Source organism: Oncorhynchus nerka, linkage group LG1 (assembly GCF_034236695.1).
Source record: "Oncorhynchus nerka isolate Pitt River linkage group LG1, Oner_Uvic_2.0, whole genome shotgun sequence".
Taxonomy (NCBI): domain Eukaryota; kingdom Metazoa; phylum Chordata; class Actinopteri; order Salmoniformes; family Salmonidae; genus Oncorhynchus; species Oncorhynchus nerka.
The window spans coordinates 8,526,807-8,547,220 of NC_088396.1; the positions used below are offsets into that span (position 1 = coordinate 8,526,807).

Genomic DNA, 20,414 nt, shown 5'->3' on the forward strand with positions numbered 1-20,414 from the left:
CATACATATGTAACAGCTAGTCTGGTCGACAGATCACATTATGTGCATGTATGGAATGATGAATGAATGCTGTAGAGGAGTTGACGACAGCACAAACTGAAAACATCATTGTTATCACAGTGAACTTGATTGTATGTTATGGGGGGCTTTGTGTCATTACTCTAGTAAGAGTTGTGGTGTCAGGTACATTCCGAATCAAAATCTCAGACCAATGTAACTGCAAATCATAGACAGCACACCATAGTGCATTTGTGGGAAAAGGAGGTTTAAGAATTGACATTGCATTTTGCATCATAAAACATAGAACCTTGAGTGTGAAACTGTATAGTACCTGTATTAGCATGTTATTGTAGCTTGATAAGCAAGTGTTTTCTCTTCTCAACTTGACACTAATAAACCTCATGCGTATTGCCTCAAGACTGAGTGTCATTTGCATATGAAGTACACAGACAAATGTTGCTTATTTGAAAGCATCAGGTTTATTTCTCATCTGAATATGACATGTTGCAGGCACAAAGCTGAGCTTGAGAGTGTATTTATGGCATAACTTTGTTAGCGAAGGCCACCGGATTTCTTTGAGACTCAATTACCTTGTTTGTTTCTTCTATACAGATATTTTCTCAGCACTGAAGGCTCACCGCGAAGAAGACAGCTTTTCAGGTGACTCATTTAGCAACCTGTCCTGAATCTTGCTTTTGACGGCTCCCCTTTGATTTACAGTCCCTCTCATATTCTGTCATTTTTCTTTTAGCGAAGAACATGTCACAACAACAGTAAACATCTGAGGTTGTTTATTTCTTACAGAAATGTAGAGATCCTCTGATGTAAGATCGTGTACACTGGATGATACTTGTTTTATAAAGAGTATGGAGGTTGCACAGGCACATTAGGTTAATGATAATAAAACATTTCAACAAAACCTTTCCAAATTCAGCTGCTCTTTTGATGTGGGAAAATCGTCTTAATTACATGTCAAATGCTTTCAGGTGAACCAATGACTTGAAGCTCCCAACCTCAACATTGCTTGTCTCCTCATTTATGTAGAGTGTAAATATCATGTGCCAACTGCAAACACCACAGGTGCTAGATACTCTATAGGCCTGTTCTTTAGGGTTTGCAGTGGATGTTAAAACGGTCGCCTAATCTTCCGTCTTCCCCTTCCTTTCAGTGTGAAGACTGTCGGGTTGTTCCCTCGACACTGTCTGACGTGTGAGCTAAATAAGGCGCACTGTCTGTTCTTTAATGCTGAGATAAGCCCCAATGATAAGCATATCATCCTCCACTGTAAAGGTAAGCTAGCCGAGCTAAATGATGAGTTAGCTAAATCCTAACTCAGTGCATTGGATTCCACTTTTTACCACCAAGATAGCACTAGCAGTCCAATGCAAAGTAAACATGTCATTACACTGTACAAGTTATCCAGCTTACCTAAATGCTAACACAGACAGTCCATTGTAAAGTAGTGCCCCATAGCGCCAAGACAGCACTAACAGGCTAATGCAAATGTCATTTTGCACTTTAAATGTCAGTCAGCTAAGCTAAATTCTAACACAAGCAGTGCATCATTCTGAAGGCTAATATTGATCTACATGCTAGCACCCCTCATCTGTCTTTGTTGAAGTTAGATAAATATTGATAGAGCTTAGGAAACTAAAGCATCAACCTTCTTTGAGAGGTAATTTAAAGACATTAGGGACCAACATCAACCAACCATTCATTATTTGAAACGGTGAAGTTATGCCAGCTAGGCCATTTGTTAAACCCAACCAATGCATCATCCGCTTAGACTTAGATTCAGGATCAGAGATACAGTACATATCAATTATCAGATCCAGCAAAAGTACATCAATTCCTGTACCTGCTCACTGTTTCCCTGTAAGGTATATCACATGCTATCAGAGAATAGCCAATCCAACAAACACCAATGTGATAGTAGGATAGTAATGCTAAAAGTGAACATAACCAGCTCCTAAACATACACTGAAGATATATGTTAGAGACACAAACAGAATGTGATTTTATACCAGGGATATATACTACTGTTCAAAAGTTTGGGGTCACCTGGAAATGTCCTTTTTTGTCCATTAAAATAACATCAAATTGATCCGAAATACGGTGTAGCCATTATTAAAGTTGTAAATAACTATTGCAGCTGGAAACAGCCGATTGTTTATGGAATATCTACATAGGCGTACAGGCGTACAGAGGCCCATTATCAGCAACCATCACTCCTGTGTTCCAATGGCACGTTGTGTTCGCTAATCCAAGTTTATCATTTTAAAAGGCTAATATATCATTAGAAAACCCTTTTGCAATTATGTTAGCACAGCTGAAAACTGTTCTTCTGATTAAAAAGCAATAAAACTGGCCTTCTTTAGATTAGTTGAGTATCTGGAGCATCAGCATTTGTGGGTTCGTTTACAGGCTCCAAATAGCCAGAAACAATTAACTTTATTCTGAAACTTTACAGTCTGTTCTTGTTCTGAGAAATGAAGGCTATTCCATTGCGAGAAATTACCAGGAAACTGAAGATCTCGTACAACGCTTTGTACTACTCCCTTCACAGAACAGCGCAAACTTGCCCTAACCAGAATAGAAAGAGGAGCGGCAGGACCCGGTGACCAATTGAGCAAGAGATCAAGTACATTAGTGTCTAGTTTGAGAAACAGACACCTCACAAGTCCTCAACTGGCAGCTTCATTAAATAGTACCTGCAAAACACCAGTCTCAATGTCAACAGTGAAGAGGTGACTCCGGGATGCTGGCCTTCTAGGCAGAGTTGCAAAGAAAAAGCCATATCTCAGACTAGCCAAAAAAATAAAATATTAAGATGGGAAAAAGAATACAGACACTGGACAGAGTAAGATTGGAAAAAAGTGTTATGGACAGACAAATCTAAGTTTGAGGTGTTAAGATTACAAAGAAGAACTTTCGTGAGATGCAGAAAAATGAAAAGAGGCGTACAGAGGCCCATTATGACCCGAAGCACAGCTCCAAACTATGCAATAACTATTTAGGGAAGAAGCAGTCAGCTGGTATTCTGTCTATAATGGAGTGGCCAGCACAGTCACCGAATCTCAACCCTATTGAGCTGTTGTGGGAGCAGCTTGACCGTATGGTAAGTAAGAAGTGCCCATCAAGCCAATCCAATTTATGGGAGGTGCTTCAGGAAGCATGGGGTGAAATCTCTTCAGATTACCTCAACAAATTGACAACTAGAATGCCAAAGGTCTGCAAGACTGTAATTGCTGAAAATGGAGGATTCTTTGACGAAAGCAAAATTTGAAGGACACAATTATTTGAATTAAAAATAATTATGTATAACCTTTTCAACGTCTTGACTATATTTCCTATTCATTTAGCAACTAATTTCATGTATGTGTTCATGGAAAACAAGGACATTTCTAAGTGACCACAAACTTTTGAATGGTAGTGTATATTATATTGATTGATTGGTTTAATTTATTTGGCAATTTGTAAAATCCATACATAAGGGTGCTCCAGCTGGTGACGCCTCCACATACAATTTAAGAAAATCATCAAGGATAACACAATTAAACTGAACAGCTTATTTCCATTGTTGTCCTTTTGATGCAAGTTGGAATACAACAAGGTTAGGCGGTAATTGTAATGACAACAGACAATGACAGACACAATGACAGTCTCACATACCCTTAATATATGAACAATCAATCCCTAAAATATATATATATACATACAGTGGGGAGAACAAGTATTTGATATCCTGCAAAATCGGCAGTGTTTCCTACTTACAAAGCATGTAGAGGTCTGTCATTTTTATCATAGGTACACTTCAACTGTGAGATATGGAATCAAAACTCAAAAATCCAGAAAATCACATTGTATGATTTTTAAGTAATTCATTTGCATTTTTGTACCTGTACTTGGAGGTTCTAGCCAGGGAACCTAATTTTATGGATCAGTTTGGCGATAACATTTTCTGCCATGCTCTCCCCTGTCAGATGGTTATCTAGCACACATCCAAGATACTAAACAGAGTATTTTGCTGCGACTACTATGTCACCTACTACCACCTTAAAATCTGGGGATTTCCTCAGTTTCACTTTAGATTTGAACAAGATGGACTGACAGCTTTTTGTCATATAGCCATTTAATGACATTCAGAAGTTCAGCACTGAGGGCTTTCTCAACCACATTTTTGTCTTTGTGGGTAACCAACAGTGCAGCAAAGGTCACATGTACAGGCAGATTTCAGATCATTTATATACAATAGAAATAAAAGTGGACCCAGCACACTCCCTTGGGGTACCCCGCAGTTCAAGATTTTGGGTTTAGACAGGGTCCCATCCACATCCACCATCTGTTTTCTTCCTTGCAGGTAAGAGCTGACCTATTTTACTGCTAAGTTGTTATAGCCCATGGCTCTTAGTTTGATTAACAGAATCTCATGATCCACTGTATCAAACCCCTTTTTGAGATCTAACATAACCATACCACAAAATTTCCCCCCGTCTACTTTCTTATGTGGTTAGTCAGATATAGTAGGCAGGTGTCAGTGGAATGGAATAATTAACTTCCTGTCTGCAATATCATATACAGTGCCTTGCAAAAGTATTCATCCCCCTTGGCGTTTTTCCTATTTTACTGCATTACAACCTGTAATTTAAATAGATTTTTATTTGGATTTCATGTAATGTAGATACACAAAATAATCAAATTTAGTGAAGTGAAAAGAAAAAAATAACTTGTTTAAAAAAATCCAAAAAAATGTAAAACGGAAAAGTGGTGCATGCATATGTATTCACCCCCTTTGCTATGAAGCCCCTAAATAAGATCTGGTGCAACCAATTACTTTCAGAAGTCACATATTTGGTTAGATTGCACACAAGTGGACTTTATTTAAGTGTCACATGATCGCGGTATATATACACCTGTTCTGAAAGGCCCCAGAGTCTGCAACACCACTTAGCAAGGAGCTCTCCAAACAGGTCAGGGACAAAGTAGTGGAGAAGTACAGATCAGGGTTGGGTTATAAAAAAATATCCGAAACTTTGAACATCCTACGGAGCACCATTAAAACCATTATTAAAAAATGGAAAGAACATGGCACCACAACAAACCTGACAAGAGAGGGCCGCCCACCAAAACTCACGGACCAGGAAAGGAGGGCATTAATCAGAGAGGCAACAAAGAGACCAGAGATAACCCTGAAGGAGCTGCAAAGCTCCACAGCGGAGATTGGAGTATCTTTCCATAGGATAACTTTAAGCCGTATACTCCACAGAGCTGGGCTTTATGGAAGAGTGTCCAGAAAAAAAGTCATTGATTAAAGAAAATAATAAGCAGACACGTTTGGTGTTCGCCATAAGGCATGTGGGAGACTCCCCAAATATATGGAAGAAGGTACTCTGGTCAGATGAGACTAAAATTGAGCTTTTTGGCCATCAAGGAAGGGGGGGGGGTGAATAGTTATGCACGCTCAAGTTTCTCTTTTTTTGTCTTGGTTCTTGTTTGCAAATATTTTGTATCTTCAAAGTGGTAGGCATGTTATGTAAATCAAATGATTACAACCCCCCCAAAATCCATTTTAATTCCAAGTTGTATGGCAACAAAATAGGACAAATAGCAAGGGGGTGAATACTTTCGCAAGCCACTGTAGCTTTGAAATCGTGTCATTACATACTTTTGAGGAAAATAGGCAAGTTTTTCGACATATACACTGACTTTGAGAAGGGATTGCATGACAATTAGCTTAGCAACAGCGTGATGCAGCATGACAACGTGAACACGGTTGGTCGACAGTCTGCTGGGTCGGGCGTTATCCTATTTCCTTTCTATAATATCTCTGGCAACGGCACCATGCAATGCACCCTGGACTAAAGAGGCAGCCAAATAGGCAGACAAATAGGAAAAATGTGCTAGACCCTCCGTTAAATGAAACATTTTTCGAGGTAGGAATATCTAAAAAAAAAAAAATTAAAAAATGCCCAATGGCTCATTCGGGAGAACATCCTCCTGAACTATGACATATGACAATGTATTTTGACATTTATGATAGATATTTCCGCGATCTAAAATCCAATTCCTATTAACTTCCAGTGTAGCGAGAGGGACTTTATCACAGTGCTACGTCATACCTGCCGGATTTCTGCCTGCTTGAACTCCAATAACTCAGATACACATGAAAACATGGAATAACACAGGAAATCAATAGAACATCACTCAGGGATGTACATCAACAATATAACATTACAAAATGGGTGAACCTTTCCTTTAAAAGGCCAGAGACACATCATTACCAGGGGGAGTTCTTGCAATTTGTGCTGGGAATTATCTCATTTTTGCATGTAGATTAAATAATCTTGTTGTGATGAAGAGTCTAATATGAATTAATATGAAGATGAACTCCAGGGACACCTTCCTAATATTGAGTTGCACCCAATTAGTTGGGGAATGGACTCTACAAGGTGTCGAATGAGTTCCACAGGGGTGCTGGCCCATGTTGTGTCTAATGCTTCCCACAGTTGTGTCAAATTAGCTGGATGTAGTTTGGGTAGTGGACCATTCTTGATACATAGGAAACTGTTGAGTGTGAAAAACCCAGCAGCTTTGCAGTTCTTGACACACCCCGACCGGTACAGCTGGCACCTACTACCATACCCCTTTAAAAGGAACTTAAATATTTTGTCTTGCTCATTCACCCTCTGAATGGCACACATACACAATCTATGTATCAATTGTCTCAAGGCTTAAAAATCCTTTGACATTTCTCCTCCTCTTCATTTACACTTATTGAAGTGGCATCAATAAGGGATCATAGAGTAGCTTTCACCTGGATTCACCTGGTCAGTCTGTGTCATGGAAAGACCAATGTTTTGTTAACTCAGTGTCTAGTTCCAATTTAATCAACCATTATGTGTCATTGGCCCTGTGAGTCACAACCCATTTGACAGATGTCAGGAGTTTGCCTTTGGCAATCGGTCATTATTGAACATTTAGTGTAGAGAGACTATCAAACAATTCAAAATAAAATTAGCCGCTCTATTGTGTATAATTGCTTTACGTGCTGTTATCGTGCCATGCACAGCGCATTAAAGAGAGTTTATTGCCACTGCGGTTGTTTATGGTTTAGGTTTGTTTTAACCACATGTATTTGTAATGTATGCTTGGGTGCGTTTGTCTTGTGCACCATGAGTTAATGGGCAAATTGTACCATCCTGTTTTTGAGCAATAAACACAATGCAGTTAGCATGTCATCTGAGGATAAGGCTAAATTCAGTAAAAACCAAGCAGCTTGTCATGACCACTCTCCTCAACAAGCGTATTAAAGTTAGTTAATTCCCTCCATTAAACGCAACGGATATCATTACCATTGTCGAGCAGGTAGAAGTGCCATAACAGCAGCCCTTTTCCTTTGCTGAGTTTGCAATATCCTTGAGAGCCATTGCTCCTCGAATGATTTAATGCTGCATTGTTGTGAATTATCTCTTATTATCTTTTCTAACAAAAACAACAACCATATAAGACATGATAAAACTCGCTTTAGGGGTGAAAATGAAACTATGCTTCCTCTTCATTGATCTGTGTTGGGCTTTAAAAGCCTCATATGTTTACCATTCCTGGTAATAGTGTGTGGTTGTAAAATCACCATTACCTCGGTTACTATTATTCAAACGGAAGGGTATGAACAGTGATTTGTGGAGGGTTGGGGTATCCCCTGAGGTATCCGCCTGATCTTATTAACCTCAGATTGGGTGTCTTCCAATGGGCGCTGAATATAATTGACTTAATCTGAAAGGCCTGGTTTGTTAGAGGCAGTTTGAATTACCTTTAACTATTGAGTGTAATAGGTAAAGAAGTGGAGGTAGAATTGGTTACAGTGGTTGTGACAGCAGCTAGGGGATTGGAAAGGCTGCTGTATTGTATTTGTGACTATGCTACCCTGCTTGAGACATGCTATTTTTTAAATCTCTTTATGTACAAATAGGATGCATTTGTATGTCTTACTCCTCTAACGTGTATTGCTTGGGGAAACTGGTATTTTGTGACTCAAGCTTAAGTTGTCGACTCAAGTCACACCAAATTGTAAATCTTCAGCCATTCAAAGGATTTGAGGATACCGATTTCAAATCTTTTAATCCTTTTTTTTTTGCAGGTCCCGGAGCACCCACTGTGATCTTACACAGCCTCAATAATGCCAGTAAGAAGTCAACTTAATCTCTCTTAACTGATAGGTATGTCATAAACTGCTCAAAGGAGTTAGCGAGACAACTTAGAACGTTGGCATTTTGCCAGAACCAACAAGTGTAAAAAAAATAATAATAATAAATAAATAACTATTGCTCACTTTGTTCAAATATTGAAGATTTGCTGTTGAAAAATACCAGCCCCCCTCTCACTGGTACCCTTGTTGACTCTGAACTAGCAATGCGAATCGACCCCCTGCTGTCTTAATTTCCTTATTTTCATTTACACCATCCATGTCTGGATATCTGTCATTGTTTTGTCTTGAACGTTAACAGCTGCAGTGGAAAAAATGCAATCAATTTGCCCAGGGTTATTTGGACAAACCTTCCAATCCACAGCTGAGAACTTCAGGGCCTTGGCAGTTTCATAATGAGACGCCTATTGATTTGGGGTTTCTATTGAAAATACTGGATGAATAATTTTTTTCCAGTTTCCTCTTAGTTGGCTGACATGAAGGATACAATAGGCATTCATTGTGTAGTTCAATGTGGAGAAAATGGCAGGGGGGCTTCTTTTTAAAACAACCATTGACAAGCAGTTGTTGGTAAATATGAGATATCTTTGGCGAAAGGAAAACGTTCTGCATGCCAGTGAGTCTGCTATTTGCTCTGCCAGCTGTGGTAAGATCAATAGCACACCTACTCAATCGTATACAGCAGACACTGATTACGTTACAGTGGTCAAACTCAGATGCAGGCAGCACCGCTCAGGCTACATTAGTTCATTATTTGGATGCTGAAGTTCAATGTTGAGTTCAAAATAATTCCCATCTGTCATCAGTGTTTGTGTGTTTTGATGATACCACAGTCTTTATAGTAGACCAATAAACATCTTATTCTGGGTTAGAAAATAGAATGCATCTGGTCGTATGCACCATTCAAAGGCTTGTTGTAAGGGCTAAATAATTGGCACCTGGTTGGTTATCAACTCCCCACTAGAATTATCATTAAAAAGTGTGCGGGAAATCCTTGAAAGCTGTAAAGTTGATTTTTATTTCATTTCAGGCTTGAATGAGAAGTCTTTATGCGTTATATAAGTCTAATATAATTCCACTTGCATCTTGCTAGAATAAGTGGCCCACATTGTGAACATATCTAAAACTAATGCAACCTTGTTCCCCTATTAGATTACTACATCCTTGAGAACAACTCTCTACTAAAGGCCGCTTTAAAGGTCAAGAGGATTCAGATGACGGATTTCAGAACAATCCAGATGGAACATTTTGGTATGACAGATCATTTTGGCTAATGACACATTTTTTTTCTGTCAGTTTCTCTAATCTATTATTCTAAGGTTGTTGCTAATGACTACTTTCTCTGCTCAGATCTGCCTTTGAAGATCTCTTACCCACCAGACTTTTCTGAATCGCGTCACTATGGCTTGCTATTGATAGTGTACGTATCGCCATCTGTTGTTGAATTCATCTGTTTGAAGTGTTTTAATCTATGTATTCCCATCTATTTTGATTGATCTGAACCCCATCGCGTGAGAGTCAGACTGTCGTTACAGTGCCCATAGTGTCAACGCTATTTCATTCTAACAATTCTATTTATTCTTTCAGCGATGGCTCCCCCGGTGGCCAGGCGGTGAGCGACCGTTTCGTCCTGGACTGGGACTCGGTTCTGGTCAGCTCGGATAACGTCATAGTGGCTCGTCTGGACGGCAGAGGGAGTGGCTTCCTGGGCCAGAGGGTTCTACATGAAGTCCACCGGCGTTTGGGAACCGTAGAGGTGCAGGATCAAATCACAGCTGTGGAGTATGTATTAGTTTTATCCCATTAAATGTAATTTGGTTTTAACTCTAGCTATATCAATAAGTAATTAGCCTTAGAATACATGCTAATTCAACAATCTGCTCACGTTTTCCATTTAGCTGTCAAACAATCTTAAAACATTTTGGGGAAGTGAATTCATATTGCTGTTGTCTATGAGTGACATCATGCTTTGTAACTTATTTCAGATACATGTTGACATTCCCGTACATTGATCGGACACGGATAGGAGTATTTGGGAGGGTAAGAATCTATTGACAGAATCTATCATACTTCTAATAGGCATCTGATTTTGAAAATCTGTAGACCAATTTTATGGAAACGTTGCAGAAATGCTCCATTGGGCTTCAATGGTAGGAAAATTGTGTGCTAAGAAAACTGTGAAGTTCTATAAAAATTACAACATGATGGTTTTATGGTATATGGAGTACATCTGAAATTAAGTCAAATGTTGTCTGGAATAGCACAATATGACAATGTGACATTTTTTATTTTATAAAAGTACAGACTCAGAGTTTAAATTGTATATCTAACACTCTAGTTGGGGTAAACATGGGAAAGTTATGCTTCTTTTAAATTTGATAAACTTGTTATCCTACTTTGATGAGAAGTAGGAGAAAAATGACCTTGAATGATTTTCACACTTTCTAGAGAGCTAGTCTTTGTTTATAACCATTCAGCATCATTCACACCCTCTTAAACCTTAGCCCCACCCATCTCTTTAAGAATTCACATGTAAAGGTATGAGTGAGCATGGCATTGTCCTCCAGAAAGTAGTCTCTCTATTATCTCCCTCCGTTGTCTCAGCCAATCATATATCCTGCCTTTCTCCCTACATTGCTCAGTGCTTCTCCTTGACTAAACGAGACTCATCATTTCTTTATTTAATTCATATTTACAGATCCCATACACATTTTTAATTAAGGCATATGACATTTTCAAACAGACCTACCGTGAAGTAGAAAATAGCGTCAAACTCATGCGATCCTGAATCTGGTCAAAAATGGATTAAAATGTATGTATTTTGCTATCAAAAACATCAATTTTTTTAAAGGATCAACTATTTGGTGGGGTTTCTATGTATGGAGAACATCTCATTTTTGGTTCTCCTTTCTGGGTTCACTTGGAGAGAAATAACCTGTCTTAATTCTTTACCATTATATGAATGGTCGTCAATGGCAGTATTCTGACCGAGTAAAGTAATAGGGCCACTTTTTTTTTAAGGCTACATTCTTGTTCTTTGATGTGTAGAGGGAACATCAAAGTTACTCCTGATGTATTTGTTTGTCCAAATTTGCATTATTTGAAAGGGAAATAATCTCTCTTACTTGTCTGTCAACATATGAGTGTGGCCCTTTGTCTCTGTGTTGCAACATTTTAAGCCCAATGATGTGTTTTTGCAACAGTTACAAAATTACCTCTAGCTCTGGCTCAGAATGTTTGATTCAAAAAAATGTTTAAATACATAATCACCACATCTTAGAGAAGACAGTAAGAAATTTTTCACGTCATGTACTTGCATGGATGGCTACCAACATATGCATTGTGTAGGGGACCAGTGTGGTCTTAAACAAGTGGACATGCTTCTAATGTTTCAGGGGCTACTGATGCCACAATAATAATACTGACACAAAACAAATGCTACTAAGATACATTTAGGTCTAAGGAGATGCAATATGTAGTGTTAAACATAATTTTTTTGTTGATGACCTGTACATTTTATGACCTGTAAGTCATTGTTTATGACCTGTAGGCAGAGTTACATTTTTGAAACCATGGGTCTCATAGGGTTAATGACTTTAGGAGAAACGTACTCAACCTGTCAGGACCAAATTTCACATTATTTGTTCGCAGTTTCCCGGGATTTGAAAGTTGACACTTTTTTAATTTTGTAAAAAAAAGAAAACGTTTTTTGATTGATTTCAAAATGATAAAGCTGTCCCGAATCTGTGAATTGTACGGAAACTGCATTTTTTGTTTACTTGTTTGTATCTTGTTGTTTTGATTGTCTTCCAGGGTTATGGTGCCTATATTACATTAATGATGCTCAAATCAACCGACAGCCTGTTCAAATGTTCAGTAGCAATGTCCCCCGTCACGGACTGGAAACTATATGGTGAGTAGAAGCTTGGAAATCCCAATGTCCGTTCCATTGACGGATTCCAGATATTACACTTCGCAAGGATGGATAGAGGGGTAGGAAAGGAAAGGAGAGGTGACTGAAGTGTTGACACCTAAGTCGGGTATCCTCTTCACTTGGGGCACCGTTTATGTAGAGTATGTGATTCGCCTCACACAGGGCACCATTTATGTAGGAGATTGTCCTATTTTGTAAAACATTCCTCAATAAGGAATTGGATACTGATACTGAAGGTCCTGGGATGGCGTGGTTACATGTGGTCTGTGGTTGTGAGGCCGGTCAGATGTACTGCCAAATTCTCTAAAACGACATTGGAGGTGGCTTATGGTAAAGAAATGAACATTCCGTTCTCTGTCAACAGCTCTGGTGCCCACTCTCTCAAAACATGAGACAACTGTGGGGTTGTGTGACAAAATTGCACATTGTCCCCAGCACAAGGTGTAATTATCATGTTGTTTAAGTAGCGTCTTGATGTGCCACACCTCTCAGGTGGATGGATTATCTTGGCAATGGAGAAATGCTCACTAACAGGAATGTAAACAACTGTGTGCACAAAATTGAGAGAAATACGCTTTTTCTGAGTATGGAAAATGTATGGGATATTTTCATGGCACTTTACATGTTGGTTTATAGTTTTGTTCAATGTAGTTTGGATGCAGAATGACAGAGATCACATTTTGTGTAGCATTAGCAAAAGTACCACTTAGATGCACCTGAAACACTGAAGCTCTGTCTGTACCTGCCACCCTGTTTGGAATGTATCACTTTCTATTAAACAGCATCAGCGTTTTCCGAGAGGTACCTTGGCATGCCATTACGGGACGACAGCAGATATCAGGTGCGTTTGCTTACCGCCTCCCTGCACTTGTTTGCCGTCAATCTTGTTTGGCTCTTTGAAAGCCGTCTCGCCATATCGTTGCTGACATGCTTGCGGTTAAGCTCCTGCAGTTACTGAGTGTCGCTACCATCAGAATTTTTCCCCTTTTCTTTTTTTGATGCTTCCAGAGCGCAGAGACTTTGTCACTCATCTCCACGGTAACTGTGGCGCATTAACTTGTTAGATCGCACTGCGTTCATGTTTTGACGAGCTGCTGAAAGGGGACGTCTGGCTTTCCCAGACACCCCAGTGGTGTGGATCTGCCGCTATGTCAAACAGCTGGTTCAGTTACACTGATGAGAGAGACGGAACTGCAGCAGGTAAAATCCTGAGAACTGCTGTTCCACTGACATGACTTCTAGACAAAATAAATAAACTTGGTATACAGACAAAAAAGGCAATGTTTATGAAGGTGACATCTAAGGTTAAAAGATGTTCCATCTTCCTACTGTCATGGCTTAGAATTGAACTTTGTATACATGTGTTATTGTAATGTACAATGGATTGATCGTTGATTATTTTATGCCTGATATCAATTAATTCAATTACAGTGCCTGTCAGATAAATCAAGCTGTTTATTTATGAGTGACTGCATTTGCACAGTAAGCTAACTTAAATGCAGATTGTGCACGATAACTCTCAATCTAACTTATATAGCAGTCACAACCATTAGGCATTTTTGTTATAACAGTATACATAGGAAGCTTAGCTTCCCCTAAAGTGAAATTGCCTAAATTAAATAGCCTAATTAGCCTACTCCTGTCTATACAGAAATATATAAAATCATTTAAAATAGGCTACTACCACAGAAAGCATGATTTGGCCACACAGGCTGTGGATTGGAAAAAAAGCTGTGGATTGTTTAAAACCGCATTGCCTATTTTAAGTCTGAAGGGCCCGGGCGTGTGAGGCAAATAGCCTACTAAATAGATGATTGTTGAGTTGCGACTGTCAGTGAAAAGTAGAGGCCCAGCCAGGCGTATTGCAATATTTCTAAATACAATCGCAGAAAAACATAGTTTGGAAAGCAAATGGCTATTGCTGCAAAGAGAAAACTGTAATCTGTCTTTTCATGATCAAAATATTCAACTTAATTGAGCGAACATTATAGCCTATCTTATTGGCACCATGCAGACGAGAGCATTGGCCATATCCGCAGTGAGTGCGCATATTCACTCTTTATCATTGTTGGGTCAGTGCCACTTGAAAGTTTGTTTTTGGACAATTATTTCCTCCTCCTGTTTAGATGGACATCATATTGTATTTGTGTCTCCCCTTTTCGTAGACCTATTATATGGATCAGACAATGTTGTTTTTATTGATCTGTTTGTCAGTGTCAGCAGAGTAGGCTACCCTGTCATTTTTATTGTATTAAAAAAGATTATGTTTATATCTCCAGTCATATAGCAGAATTCATTCCTGTGCAAAAAAGAATAAGCATTTCTCATATAGCCTAGGCCTATTCTATGCCACCACGAGCTCAGCCATACATTGAACAGTCTCTTTTGCGACCAGTTATTGAGTTATATTATTAGTCTAAATTATGACTATCCAATCTACCACATTAGGAATAGTAGGCTATCTTACATAAGTCTGCAAATGCGATGATGCATGGAATGCTTTATTATAAAGTTGCATTGTTATGGTGACAATTAGCTTCCCCAAACTAGAAACTTACTTGCCGCCAATGACAGTATCCATACCGCAGGAATAAAGTACCGTCTGCACCACTACACTCCATATACTCCTCTCACTAGGAATTCCTCTTGACCTTCCCTTCTAACAATATGCCAGCAAACTGTTTTTATTATTCTTTAACACTTCTATGGATGGCTCTATTGCAGTTCTCCAGTGTGTTGCAGAACGTCCAGCCACTGAGGGAACAGACTCTGATGCTTGTCCACGGCACATCAGATGGTGAGTGACTAACTAAGAGAAACCACAAAAAAAGACCTCCGCATTGATCTGGGGTCAGTTTTGTAGCTGTTGTGTTATTCCTTACTTTGTATGACCAATCTGCAGTGTGCTTCTTGCCAGACGGCACATGAAACAGCAATAACCTGACAATTGCAAAAACTGCCACAACTGAAGAACTTGTAACAAAAATGACTGATTTATGAAATATGAGTTATTTAAATAATATATTGGGCATAGAATACATGAAACAGAGTCAAGAATTGGGCCATTTCATGGTACAGAGAATGGATTAGCCACAAGAAATCTCAAATGTTTCAAGTTAGACCAATTTATATAAGGTAATTTCTTCTCTACCCTGTCATGTTTTATGTTCAAATGTGATCTTGCCTCTCTTCCCTGTGATGATTCAAGCAGAATTCTGCTGACATATTTTCTTCTGCGTTTCAGCCAATGTTCACTTTCAGCATACTGCTGAGCTCATCAGGAACCTTGTGAAAGTTGGAGCAAACTACTCAATGCAGGTATGGAGAAAGTAATTGCACACTGTACTGTAGTAAACAGGTACTGTGCAGTGTGCAGGTACACTAGATACATGAAGCCATAAGCCTACTCAAGCTATGGTTGCTTTGAATGTACACTAGAAAAAACAAAACTATGCAGTACCCTACCTTATGTACAGTATGTTACTGTATGTAGTACCATAACCATACAGTACCACCAGCTACTGTGATGAAAATAAAGTAATTACACACAGTCATACAGTGGTGGTATAAAGAAATGGGAGTAAAAGCTTTTCACCAATGCTGCTTTGCGCATGTTGTGTTCATGTTGTACTCATATTGCCTTACCTCCTTACTTCATTTGCACACACTGTATACTGATTTTTCTATTGTGTTACTGACTGTGTGTTTGTTTATCCCATGTGTAACTCTGTGTTGTTGTTTTTGTCGCACTGCTTTTCTTTATCTTGGCCAGGTCGCAGTTGTAAATGAGAACTTGTTTTCAACTGGCCTACCTGGTTAAATAAAGGTGAAATAAAAAAATGAATAACAAATGTCGTGTTTATGTCGTGGTGTTCTAGCTCTATCCAGATGAGGGTCATTTCCTGTCCCAGCGGAGTCGGCAGCACCTCTTCGGGTCGCTCACCAACTTCTACAGGGAGTGTCTCAGGGAAGAGATCCTACCACTGCCCGATGATGATGAGGAGGAGGAAGAAGAGTAGGAGTTATGATGTGTTGGGAACCTTCGGCAGGACTTTGGCAGGACTTCCTCTCTGTAAACATTTGCTGAAGCCTGCACTAAAGGCTGGTGGCTTTTGGACCAAGTGTTAAGACAGAGGTGGACAGTGAGAGTTGCTGATGCTGTTAGTGTGTGTGTGTGTGTGTGTGTGTGTGTGTGTGTGTGTGTGTGTGTGTGTGTGTGTGTGTGTGTGTGTGTGTGTGTGTGTGTGTGTGTGTGTGTGTGTGTGTGTGTGTGTGTGTGTGTGTGTGTGTGTGTGTGTGTGTGTGTGTGTGTGTGTGTGTGTGTGTGTGTGTGTGTGTGTACATTAGATCGTTTGTGTTAGTTTGAGAAAGAGAGTTTGATAGTGTGTCTGCGTGTGTATGTTTGTGTGTGCATGTGTTTTCATTCAGAGAACTTCCAAGGACACCTGTCAAAGACAATGGAGACGGGCATTGTCGAGACTACAAGCTGGAACTCTCACTAATCCAAAATGCCACTTCGATCACTTTCAGGCAAAGCACATAGCAGACTGCCTCCATCATCGATGGCGGCCATTAGTGTTGCAACATCCACACTTGCAAGTGCATGGTTCTTTTCCCCTTGCAGCTTCACTAGTTTTGTTAGTCTTTGTTGTAGTAGTCATTGGGAAGAGACAAACACAGATGAAGTCCCCTTTTCAATTCCTCCCCCTCAATATTATTTGTTCTTGTTGCACAAGGAAATGTTCCACTGCTCTTCAGAGACATACTGTAGGTAATGCAAGTTCACCATCACTGTGACGTTGTCCACAAATAAGTGTAATTCCTGCTGAATGCTCTCTCATTGTCAACCCCCACTGAAAAGAACAGTCGGGCACACTTAAACAATGGTCTTATGTAGACATGTCCAATGCCTTATGAAGTGCTACATAAGACCATAAAACCACGTACTAGCATTCATAGCCATTCATTATTAGAAGCTTCATTACCAACCTGTGTCAGCTCAGTCCTTTGAGACGCAATATGACATAGTGCAGTCTCATAGACAGTTAATATCAGTTATAAGGTCAGGTCATAAACCAGTTATAACTCCAGTGAGTAGAGAGTGGTCACAAAGGCCAAAAAATGACATTGTGTAGGCCTAAGTAAGGGGTTTGCATGTCTACAGCAGTGTGTACATACATATATTTTTTAGATATGTCAGATCTCGTGGATAGGTTAGTCTATGGGAATGGAATGATTTGACCTGTATGTCTTGTACATTTTCCAGTTGATTTTGGTTTCGGTTTATTTTTCTTCCAAGGGTAGATTTTGTAATGCTTGTTAATTTTGCTGTTTCTAAAGGGAGGGGGGATGTGGGTGTTGGGTTATTGTGATTGTCCTCTAGTGATGATTATGAATAAAAAAGCTCAGAAAAACAAATATATTACCATTAGGTATTTTGCACAAATTACATCCAACCACAGTGTTTTCAGTATTGATTGACAAATTAACAAATGATCCAGTCAATTACATACAATCGGTTTGTTGACCTTGGACTCACCTTTGTGCCTAGACTGTTTGAGTTGGTCATGGTCTGAAGACAAATTCAATAAGGGCCTTGAGGCAGTTGGCCTACAGATATCTGACATTGGATGCGTCTCAATCCACCTCATCTGCCGATGTTGCACTTCAGCATCTACATTACGTTGCTTTCTCCTGGGTAGATACATGATAATTACAAGTATATCCTATGTAACTGCATTGTTCTTACATTACACCTGATTCAGTATAGCCTTTGAGACAGGTCATAACATAGAAATAAACACATTGAAAGTGACCTGGAGTTAATAGCAGGGTGTGCCTTTGTTACAATTGTTGTTACCAGGTCCAAGCCTATTTATCGATCCTGGTATTACATGTGGCTTCAATGGGAGTGGCATATTTTGGTTTGACTTTCAAAAGGATAATTACAAAACATTAGTTACATAGTGGACCAAGAGAATGTGCAGTAACATCAGTAGTTGCACATACGGAATAACCTCCAGCAAGTGAATATGTATCCTTGTTCCAATTGTGTAATAACTGATTCCACAAACAACCCTATTAACATGTAATTACTTAGTAAAACCTATGTAACTACTATGTTAAGCTATTACTGTGTTAGTTACATAGTAATAAGGGCCACATAATATAAGGCGTTACCCGGCAATATTGAAGCTTTTTTCTTGTTTTTCAAGCGAGGGTTTTTTAAGGGAGTATGCTACGCACAGATGTTCATTTTGCCTAGCCGAGTTCTGCTAGGAGCAAACCGAACCTAGTATGCGGGCGCCTTTAGTTGGATCTACGCCAGGAGTGAGCATCTCTGGTCCTAGAGGGCTACAGAGTGTGTGTGTGTGTGTGTGTGTGTGTGTGTGTGTGTGTGTGTGTGTGTGTGTGTGTGTGTGTGTGTGTGTGTGTGTGTGTGTGTGTGTGTGTGTGTGTGTGTGTGTGTGTGTGTGTGTGTGTGTGTGTGTGTGTGTGTGTGTGTGTGTGTGTGTGTGTGTGAATGAGAGAAGAGAGAAGAGAGAGAAATATGGAGAGATATATTGCATAATCTGGGGCTGGTAGAAAACGTGTGACAAGGCTGCATTTGCGACAGCACTTTTCAATCACTTTTCAACCACTTTTGATTTAATCGAATAACATATATGGACACAAATCGTTAAAAAGAGGGTCAAAGTGATGTTCTTTAGACCGATTTGCCTCATGATTTGTCATCTCGCGCACAATTTCTGTGTCCTTCACGTCGGGGTGCTGCTGCAGGCAGTTTGCATGTCTTGACTAATCAGATTAACAGAAATCGCATGTCGTGTGGGCCGGGCACAGCGCAAAAAGCTCAAGGCACACTCTCCACTTTCCTCCTGTATTTGTTTAGCAACACACAACACAACATTCCCGACAGACACAAGCAAAAACTCTTACATGTAAATGTAGAAGCCTATACACCTCAACATTACAGTAGCTATCTGACAGCAGTACTACACCTGCACCTGTCGACGACACAAGTTGTTCTGCTTCCACGAGCACATCCAATGCTAGCATCAGTAATTCTAAATGTGTTCTTAGCCCAGCTATCATGGACACTGACAGTTGTGAATCTGATGCAGCCGAAGAGCTACTGCCCCCTTACCCGGGAAAGCACCGAACAACAGACAGGGACATTGGACCATCGAAGAGGTGCAAATATGACAAGAACTACATTGATTTGCGCTTCACTTATATTGGGAGTAGTACCTTTCCTCAGCCACAGTGTGTTATATGTGCAAAAGTACTATCTCACAACTCAATGAAACCTTCACTCTTGCGTAGACATTTAGAATCAAAGCATGCCAATTTTAAAATGAAGCCACAGGAGTTTTTTGAGCGATAATTAAGACGACTTTCGAGTAGTAAGACGTATAAAAGTAACAGATACCATTAATAAGAGTGTTTTATATGGTGAGCTACCGAGTGGCTAGGACAGGCAAGCCCCATACTATTGTGGAGGACTTAATTCTTCCTGCTGCCACAGATATGGCTGGGAAGATTCTGGGGGAAAAGGCCCAAAAACCTGTACAGACAATTCCTTCATCAAACAACACTGTTTCACAACGCATTAGTGACATGGCAGGAGATGCTTTGAAACAATTACTTCTTCGCACACAAGCCAGGGAATTCTATGCGTTACAGCTGGATGAGTCAACAGACATGGCGGGCCTAGCACAGCTCCTGGTATATGTCCGTTACTTATGGGGGGTCAAGTAAGGAAGACATCCTCTTCTGCAAACCACTCGAAACCAGGACAACTGGAGAGAATATTTTTAAAGTCTCGGATAGCTTTGTGACATCAAATGGACTTTGGTGGTCAAGATGTGTTGGTATCTGTACTGATGGCGCAAAAACCATGACAGGGAGACTGAGGCGGTAAAGCGCATGCAAGCAGTTGCTCCCGACGCCACTTGGTAATCTTGCTGCCAAAGATCCTGACAGCTTGAAAGACGTTTTGGACACTACAGTGAAAATTGTTAACTTTGTTAAAGCAAAGCCACTGAACTCTCGTTCTGCACTATGCAATGATATGGGCAGCGACCATGTAACGCTTTTACAACATACAGAAGTGCACTGGTTATCAAGGGGCAAAGTATTAACACGTTTTTTGAATTGAGAGACGAGCTTAAAGCTTTCTTTACTGACCATCATTTTCACTCGTCTGACCGCTTGCATGACGACGGCTTTCTCACACGACTAGCCCATCTGGGTGATGTTTTTTCTCACCTGAAT

General features: G+C 39.8%; 1 protein-coding gene across 1 annotated transcript in view; it reads left to right on the plus strand.

The window, feature by feature from the left end:
- Positions 1-16,387, plus strand: part of LOC115135159 (inactive dipeptidyl peptidase 10-like) — a 129,190-nt gene extending 112,803 nt beyond the window's left edge. The window contains exons 15-26 of the mRNA XM_029669582.2: positions 613-660; positions 1,169-1,290; positions 8,138-8,182; positions 9,356-9,454; positions 9,554-9,623; positions 9,791-9,985; positions 10,189-10,243; positions 12,017-12,116; positions 12,920-12,978; positions 14,862-14,934; positions 15,382-15,455; positions 16,016-16,387. Of these exons, the coding sequence (XP_029525442.2) occupies positions 613-660; positions 1,169-1,290; positions 8,138-8,182; positions 9,356-9,454; positions 9,554-9,623; positions 9,791-9,985; positions 10,189-10,243; positions 12,017-12,116; positions 12,920-12,978; positions 14,862-14,934; positions 15,382-15,455; positions 16,016-16,156 (1,081 nt within the window). The 3' untranslated portion in view covers positions 16,157-16,387. The remainder of the gene's footprint in view (positions 1-612; positions 661-1,168; positions 1,291-8,137; positions 8,183-9,355; positions 9,455-9,553; positions 9,624-9,790; positions 9,986-10,188; positions 10,244-12,016; positions 12,117-12,919; positions 12,979-14,861; positions 14,935-15,381; positions 15,456-16,015) is intronic.
- The last annotated feature ends 4,027 nt before the right edge of the window (positions 16,388-20,414 follow it).